Source organism: Coregonus lavaretus (assembly GCF_964263955.1).
Source record: "Coregonus lavaretus genome assembly, chromosome: 20".
Taxonomy (NCBI): Eukaryota; Metazoa; Chordata; class Actinopteri; order Salmoniformes; family Salmonidae; genus Coregonus; species Coregonus lavaretus.
The window spans coordinates 39,932,195-39,941,726 of record NC_140007.1 but is presented as its reverse complement, the minus strand read 5'-3'; the positions used below and the strand labels follow the sequence as shown (position 1 = coordinate 39,941,726).

The 9,532-nt window shown below is 46.7% G+C and overlaps 1 protein-coding gene across 1 annotated transcript in view; it reads left to right on the top strand.

Annotated features, from left to right (window-relative positions):
- Positions 1-2,076: 2,076 nt before the first annotated feature.
- Positions 2,077-9,532, top strand: part of LOC311148164 (uncharacterized protein) — a gene marked incomplete at its 5' end in the record, with an annotated part of 61,439 nt that continues 53,983 nt past the window's right edge. The window contains one exon of the mRNA XM_084185053.1: positions 2,077-2,859. Coding sequence (XP_084041179.1) covers positions 2,077-2,859 — 783 coding nt within the window. The remainder of the gene's footprint in view (positions 2,860-9,532) is intronic.

Sequence of the window (9,532 nt, the reverse complement as noted above, 5' to 3'; positions counted from 1 at the left end):
TCCCCACTGTATATATACTGAACAAAAATATTAACACAACATGGAACAATTTCTAAGATTTTACTGAGTTACAGTTCATATAAGGATATATATATATATATATTTGTATGTTTTGTTTTTGTATGTTTTTTAATGAACAGTACTATATATTTGTGTTCTATATTTGTAAAATGTGTAAGGCTGTTACTGTGTAATAGAGTAGCTACAAGTACGAGTTGAAAGATATCGCTAAGAGTTCACAGATATTTCTAAGAGTTCACAGATATCGCTAAGAATTGCTGTTTGGAATAATAGATCCTGTAAGTAGTGCACTTCTTTTGACCTGGGCCCATAGGGCTCTGGTCAAAAGTAGTGCACTATATAGGGAATAGGGTGCCATTTGGGGTGCAACCCTCTGCTCATGAATGAATATTGAAGGAATAAATGGTCCATAGTACTGCATCATCAATTTGTAATAATCAGAACAGGATTTAGCACCGCTGTGTTGACTAATGGTCTCCACCGAACACAACTAAAGTTGCAACACACTCACTAAATTCTGATTGATGACAAGCTGTAAAACTCAAAGCAAAACTATGCAAGATATTATTCTATGACGGATTTCTTAGTTTAACTAATCTATAAAGTCAAATGCACAACACTTTTTAGGGGTGCTGGTCTGTGGAAAACTTTGCTTAGTTGAACCAGCCCATAACAAAGACTAAGCTGTCATCAGGGTTTGTGATTAACATATTTTAATGGTTCCTTTCCTCAGAGTAGGCCTACATTATCTCAAAACACCATACATGGGCAGCTTGTGGCATGGCCTGTTCTGACATGGCCTGTTCTTACGCCACCCAATCCAAATGAATTAATCACCTGACAGTCTTCATAATTTACCCCAAAACACTGGAAACATGAAACATGCCATCTGCGTTAGCCAGCATCCTATTACTGGAGAATTTCTTCAGCAGACTTATGAGGGTTGAAATTGAAAGGACCAGTCGGTTTGCTACTAGCTACGAAACAAATTGCAGAAATAGAAAACCCATTGCAGAAGATTCCCTGTTTTAGTCCCTTTTGTAGAAGGCAATCAACACTTGAGTTGGAATAGACACTGGGGAAATGCCTGGGAGTAACACCATAAATTGGTACTAGCTAGGCAGTGTTTCAAGTGTCCTATTAGGAATCAGTTACATTCAAAATGAGGAAACCATCCCCTAGAGGAGTGTATGAACATTTCCCCATTAATAAGAACTATTTGATTTGATATGATTTTACACACTGTGAGCTGGCATCCTTTGACAGAGAGGACTGACTGTGGAAAGGAATATAGTCCCAGGATTTAGCTAAGAACTTTGATTATACTCAGATCCTCCCTCTGTGCAGTCCCCACTGACCTCACCATCAAACCCAGAACATCAAACTAAAACAATCTCAAACATCAAACTGAAACTGGTGTTCTTCTTGGAAAGGAATTATTTGAATATGACTTGTACAGTGGAAAGTTATTAGTATCTCGCTATACTAGCCTGCTGAATACTAATGTATTTGTTTGTTTGTTTTCTTCACAGGATTTACCTGAGGAGATTCACCTTAAGACTTTGAAGGTGATGATTATCTAGAAGAGGAGGAAGAGGCCCCAGCTTCCCTCAGCTTCCCTCTCTTTCCCAGAGACTTGAAATACTCTCCTCTGCCTCAGTGTGTTTTTATAGTAAGGTTGGCTGAGGTGAGGCTTTACTGAGGTGCGTATTGAGTTTAGTCCCCTCGTTAAGGTGCACAGGGAAGGCTCTTCAGGAGATGAAGAGAAGGAAGGTAAGGACAGAACGCTAGGTCGGAGCGGAGAAAATAAGCACTGTGCTGCTTGTCCTCTTTATGTCTCTGTAAAGACTCTAAAGAAAGGTTAGAGAAGGAGGGAGGGAGTCTCTAGTGGTAGGGCCCAGCCCCGTAGTCACCAGCAACACTGGAAGAACAGCAGCCAGAGAACCTAGAAGGTGGGTAAGAAGAGGACCACAGAAAGAGAGGAGAGACGGGGACTGAAGGAGAACCAGAGGGTCGGAGGAGGAGAGGACGGGGAGCAGGAGGAGGCGCATCCCCATGGCGACGGACCCTGGAGAACCCACGGGGACAGAGGACTCCTCAGAGAAACCTGATGGAGTACGGGAGGAGGAGACGGAGCAGGAGAGCGGCAGGAGGGAAAGGACGCACAGCACCCCCTCTGACTTCCCCTCCTCCCAGACCCAAGAGAGGAGAGCCGCCGAGGGAAGGGAGACAGGAGAAGGACCAAGAGGAGGCGGAAGCAGAGGAGGGCGAGGAGAGATGGAGGACACAGACGTTAAGGAAGAGGAGATTCCTCCGTTTAGACCTATGTCTCTCTCCACACCCTCATCCACGGCTGCGACCGTGGTGGCTTCAGGGTCAGGAGGTCACGGGCCGAGGCTGAGGAGAGAGAAACGTTTCTTCAGGAAGAGTGTGGAGATCTGCGAGGAGGAGGACGAGGTGGCGGCAGACCCTGCAGCGGTCTCCCACTCCGCCCCCCACCTGGACTCAGTCTTCACCCTCAGCGGGGCCCAGGCCCCTACCGCCACCGCCGCCTCAGTTTCCGCAGCCCTGGGACATGACACGGCTCACAACGACCCATCCAGCCCCAGCACCACCCAGGACGCCGGGGCCAAGGACACCCCCTCCTCCACCCCTGCCCAGACGGGGAAGGAGAGGGACAGGGAGCAGGAGGAGGAGGCAGAGATGAAGGCCGTGGCCACCTCGCCGGGGGGGAGGTTTCTGAAGTTTGACATTGAGCTGGGGAGGGGAGCCTTTAAGACCGTTTACAAAGGCCTAGACACTGAGACCTGGGTGGAGGTGGCCTGGTGCGAACTACAGGTAAGAACAATACTCGTACTCTCTAGTTCTCTAGAGTCTAGACACTTTTCAGACTATTGTGCCGACCCCAAACAAACTGTACTGCCTTGGATATGTTATTTTCAGCACGGCTCCAGCAAGTATGGTGGATGCGTAACCAGGCCAGCTCAGTACAGCTTGGTTTGGCTCGGCTCAGTTTTATGCAGGCCACGGTTTGATTTCTGGTTTATGACAACAGTGTCTGTTTAAGTATGTGTGAGTGGTCTCTAGAGGTAATGACATGGAAGGTGTAGAGAGGTAATACCGATCAATGGCAACAATATATTGTGTTGATTTTACTGGTCTGTTGGGAAAATCTATAGCTATTAGTTTTGTATTGAATTACACACACCATAATGTATGACTTAAAGTCAGTTGAAATCTTCCCAGGACCTCCACACAAACACAAACACACATTATCAGGAGCTTCTCTCCTCCCTGAGATCGTCTCAGCCTGTTGTCTGCTTGCTAATCAGACTGAGACTCAGACTCACTGCAGCACATTGGAGACAGAGAGAGGGGGGGGTGGAAGAAGATGTACTTTTGCTGCACTCAGGAACACATGAATAATGCATGATGATAGGGTAGTAGATACATTCCCTGTGAAAAAGAAAATGCACTAGATTTGAAACGTTACAGGTTGAATGTGCAGACTGCAGCGAGACAGTCACCCTCACATGCCTGAACTTTCTATGAAATCCATAGATGACGCGTGATTCATTCATTGTCCATCAAAAACAATGTTGCCTGATATTCATTACACTCTTAGAAAAAAAGGTGCTATCTAAAACCTAAACGTGTTTTTCAGCTGTACCCATAGGAGAACCCTTTTAAGAACCCTTGAAGAACCCTTTTTGGTTCCAGATAGAACTGTTTTGGTTCCAGGTAGAACCCTTTTGGGTTCCATGTAGAACCCTTTCCACAGATGGTTCCAAAAGGGTTCTACCTGGAACCAAAAAGTGTTCTCCTATGGGGACAGCCGAAGAACCCTTTTGGAACATTTTCTTCTAAGAGTGTAGTATTTATTCCTACTGCATTACAATTATATTGTACTGTATTATATTCTATGCTATTCTATATTACTACTATTCATTATCACAGCATATGTCATATATATATATATATATATATATATATATATATATATATATATATATTCAAGTGACATGTTCCCCTAAGGCACTGATGTTTAGCCTAGCTATTGGAAAAGTATTGTGTTGCAGAGGCCAATGCTTTTGTGTATGTTGCTGAGCTGTGACAACCAACACAAAAGGATCAATGAAGCTTAACCCTATAGATGAAGGATAAGATTAACATAGAACAATAAACAATTGGACATGAAGGGTAGAGTGAAGAAAAGGGGGTGTGTCCAGGTAGTGAAAGAGGAACAATAGCCATAATTAGAACAAACCTCACCAAGAGGTTGAGATTAAGATGAATGAACAGAACAAGAGAATGAAAGGGATGTGTGTAGTGAAAGAGTCAGGCGCGGGAGGGTAAATTTACATTTTAGTCATTTAGCAGACGCTCTTATCCAGAGCGACTTACAGTTAGTGAGTGCATACATTTTTCATACTGGCCCCCCGTGGGAATCGAACCCACAACCCTGGCGTTGCAAGCGCCATGCTCTACCAACTGAGCTACACGGGAATACAGAGTTTATTCCGTCGTACACAGTTGCGCTGGATAGCGACAACAAAATACAGGCACAGGGGAATAATCTACCCCGGCAATACAAGGTACGAGTAGCTCAACCGAGCTACACTCAACTCACATAAAACAATCACCCACAAGGACAAGGGGGCAGAGGGAACACTTATACACAGACTAATGAGGGGATATGAACCAGGTGTGTGTAATTGACAAGACAAGACAAATGGAATGATGATATATGGAGCGGCAGTGGCTAGTAAGCTGGTGACGACGAACGCCGAAGCCTGTCCGAACAAGGAGGGGAGGCAGCCTTGGCGGAAGTCGTGACAGTACCCCCCCCTTGACGCGCAGCTCCAGCAGCGTGCCGACCCTGGCCTCGGGGACGGCCAGGAGGACGTGGAGCAGGGCGAGCCGGATGGCGACGGTGGAAGTCGTGACAAAGAGGAACCAGTAGTCGCTTTAGAGAATGTCCCTCCCCATTGGTGGACTCTCTTAACTGTCATTTATTGACCCTGAAGACGTGAAAGCGTGACAAGCTAAATGTGGGATTGTACCCTTACGGAGCAACTCGTGATTTACTGACACTGTAGAGCAACAGGGAACAACAGCCAATGACGTCATACGGTGTGGGCTCAACTGGCAGGAGACACTTGAAAAAATAAGGAAAATAAACGTACTGTTTGCGGTCACAAAAGAGAAGCTGTGTGATTCGCCAGCTGATTTGTCTGATGTCTTTGTGTGGAAATGCTAGTAGGCTAGTCTACACTGGTCAGTCATGTGTTGGCTTCGGAGCTAATGCTACACAGCTGATGTGTCCAATCTCTCTCTCTCTCAAATGGCACCCTATTGCCTGTGTAGTGCACTACTTTTGACCAGGGCCCATAGGGATCTGGTCAAAAGTAGCGAACTATGTAGGGAACAGGGTGTCATTTAGGACACAGGGTGTAGGTGGGGTCAATTCCATTTCAATTTTCTTAATTGAAAAGTAATGAGGCAAATTAGTTGGGAATTGGAATTTCAGTTTACTTCCTGAATTGGAAGAATTGAAATGGAATTGTGTTACAGCACTGCTTATAAGGCTAACCACCTCCATTGTTCCCCTCCAGCCTTTAGCAAGATTCCCCTGTATAATAACAGCACTGCTTTTTCAAATCTTTTTTATGTTATATTCAGACAGTATTGAAGTAGAGGAGGAGATAAATGAGGAGGGGAGACTCTGTAGGAAGGACTGATGTCCCGTCTCCTGGGGCGACATACAGATGTATTATGTGTGCTAGGAGCTGGGTGTGTTACCATTAGACCACTAGACCACATGGCTCTGCACCACTGTTTGTAGGACTAACCACCTCCGTATCCCTCCGCCTTTCAGCTCTGTCCCTACTGCTCTTACCGTAAATCACATCAGGTGTTACCACTAGACTGCTTGTAGGACTATAACCACCAGCCCTGCTCTTACCGTAAATCACATCAGGTGTTACCACTAGACTGCTTGTAGGACTATAACCACCAGCCCTGCTCTTACCGTAAATCACATCAGGTGTTACCACTAGACTGCTTGTAGGACTATAACCACCAGCCCTGCTCTTACCGTAAATCACATCAGGTGTTACCACTAGACTGCTTGTAGGACTATAACCACCAGCCCTGCTCTTACCGTAAATCACATCAGGTGTTACCACTAGACTGCTTGTAGGACTATAACCACCAGCCCTGCTCTTACCGTAAATCACATCAGGTGTTACCACTAGACTGCTTGTAGGACTATAACCACCAGCCCTGCTCTTACCGTAAATCACATCAGGTGTTACCACTAGACTGCTTGTAGGACTATAACCACCAGCCCTGCTCTTACCGTAAATCAGTCCCACCAGCCGACCGACCGCTCTGGTTTAGATCACTTAACACTCCAACTGGTCACACCATCAAAAGCAGCCAGCAGCAGCCAGCCCATACCTAAGCACTTAGGAAAGCCAGACATCCTCGACCAGAGACTTACTAAGGCAGTAAAAGTAGTCTGTTTCCATAAAGGCAGGATTACTATGATTGTATGTATTCTGCTTTGCCCCTTATCTCAAGTAATGAAAGCAGTGTTCTTGATCTTGGATTTGCAAACATACTCTAGGCCCATTCCACCTTATGAAAACTGTTTACAATAAGAGAGAGGGAGGGAGAGAGGGGGAGGGATGGAGGGAGGGAGAGAGAGTTAGAGACTGATGAGCCAAATAGAGGATTAACATGGCATGACTCCCAGAGAGTGGCAGTGTGGCTAATGCACACACACACACACACACACAGATGGTTGGATTTGTGTGTGTGCGTGCCATATTCTCTCCCCCTCACACCTCTCTCTCTAGCCCACCCTCCCCCCTCCCTAACTCCCTCCCCCTCTCTCTCTCTCCCTCCCTCCCCCTCCCGATCTCCCCTCCCCCCTCCCCCCTCCCCCCTCCCCCCTCCCTCCCTCCCTCCCTCCCTCCATCCCGCTCCCTCTCTTTGTCTGTGAGAGTGAGCATACAGAGTGATCCAGGGAGTTAATTACAGTGGGTGCCTGTCAGGCGGGAACAAAAACCCTGCACAGACAGCACAACTAACTGGTCTGGGGCGGTCTGGGCTAGGGCAGGAACCCCACAAACCCACCCCACTGGCTGGCTCACCCCAACCCTCTCTTCTCCTGTCAGCCCACTGAGCCCACACCGGCCTGACCCAATCCAGCCCAAATTCACCCAATCCACCCCAATCCACCCAATCTAGCCAATCCACCCAATCCACCCCAAATCCACCCAATCCACCCAAATCCACCCCAAATTCACCCAGTCCACCCCAAATCCACCCAAATCCACCCAATCCACCCAAATCCACCCCAAATCCACCCAGTCCACCCCAAATCCACCCAAATCCACCCAATCTACCCAAATCCACTCAATCCACCCTGTGTGGGAATGTATCAGTGTCCGAGAGTGTGTGTCTGTGTGTGTCAGTGTGTGTTTGGAATGAGCCATGCAGCCAGGGGAGGGACAGCTGGATGGAGCTAGTCTAGCCTAGAGAGTAACCTGTCCAGGAACGACTGGTTCCGACCAGTGTTCTTCTTCCCTGGTTTTATGACGGTCTGCAAACAAACGTTTCTAGGTGCATGCCTCCACCTACTGTACGGGTAGTGAACGAGAAAAAAAATAATCATTGCGGGAAAGCGGGGGGGGGAAACAACATCATATACAATACATAAATCAAATACATCCAAAACCGCATCCCACTCCTTCAGTCATTGTCCAAATGACATCCCTACACAGGCTCAGGGGCCTGTGAGGATGGAACATTCGTTGACAGGATTCCTTGTAGTGCCTCTGCTGTAAAATCCCTGAGTCCCCAAAATAATTCTGCCGCACTCACAACAATGCCTATTTTCTCAGATTTCCTCTTTATTTGTGTTGTGCAGTTTATAACCAATGCAATAAACGATACAAAGTCCACCTTTTTAACATGCAACATGTCAGGATCCTGTTGGCCAGGAACATTTACTGGTGTCTCTAATCAAACTACCATGGTTTGTTCAACGTTACTTTCACTCTTCTCACTTTCTCCGCCTAGGAGGCACACTGGACAGCCCTTATCCTTGCCACCTCTGTCTCCTTCACCATAAAAGGGCACTTCAGGAATTTGGTTGCATATTCGCCACCACAATTGCAGCATTTCGCCTCAGCTGGCATATGATATTCCTCCCGTCTACATACACTTGACACATGACCAAATAGTTTACATTCATCATACTGCATGTGTTTTAGGCACGAAGGCTATCTCACATAACTAAATATACGTGTGCAGGGAGAGACTCTTCTTCAATGAACAAAAGCATGGATGCAATGGGCTTCCTCACTCCTTCCACCATACGGGTCAGTCGGCATGCACCAACCACTGGTTCTATTTCTTCAGTTACATCCTTTGCACTCGCTTCTAGCGCCACTCCAGAGACAACCCCCTTGATAGGCACCCTGCTTCGCAGCTCCCCACACGACACATTCCAATCCGATATCTTTGCAAACCTCTTTCTGCTCCTCTGACACATAAACAAGCCCACTTCTTGTTATACACACTGACGCAACCTCATCCAACGCATCTAAGATTTTCATTGAGACGTCAAACAGATCTCCCAGGTAACTCCATCGGTCCAAAACCTTCACTCCAACTAAGAAAAGAATCAGAACGATGGTTGGATTGACTAGATTCCACAACAACTTTACTTCTCTTGTTCCCTTTTGTATTCTCCACTGGAATCCATTTCTCCTCACTATCATATCCACTCGACACGCCATCAGTTTCAAACAAAACATCTGCTTCCGCCATCTTCCATTCCGACCAGACAGCGGATGGAACGGCTTTTAGGTTCGCTTTACTGAAGAAAAGGGTTGCTTAGGGCCACTTTACCGCAGTAAAAGGTTGCTATGAGACAATCGTTAGGGATGTGGGAGGGATGTAAAGTGTCTTCTTAGAAACCGCAGCCAGCCAGGGAAGCCTGGCCCCCCGACGATTCACCTTAGGATTTATGTAATGTCCACACACAGACAGAGGTGCTAATGCTCTCTCTCTCTCTCTCTCTCGAACACAGACACATCCAGTACACACACACACAGACGCTCATACACACACCCACACATAGAGCGCACGCATGCATACACACACATGCATACACACACACCATCCAAGGCTTAGGCTCCAGTTGGGGGAAACATGGTATCTCTGTGACAGACTCTCTAATCGAGATTGGGTTCTGGGTGCTGTAGATTAGGGACAACAAGGTTAGTTAAAGGTGGAATTATCATGTGTTCACTAAGCTCGGACCCTGCGGGAGAGGAGACACTCTATTGGATTAAAAACAAAGATCAAAGGTCAAACAACCACAAGATCTCATAGCACAGAAAAGTGTCATTCTGGCGTGGAAGAAAGGCAGATTTACTTCACATAATTTGTTCGTTTAAAAGGGCCCTTGTAGTCCAGTCGGGGGAAACAAGGT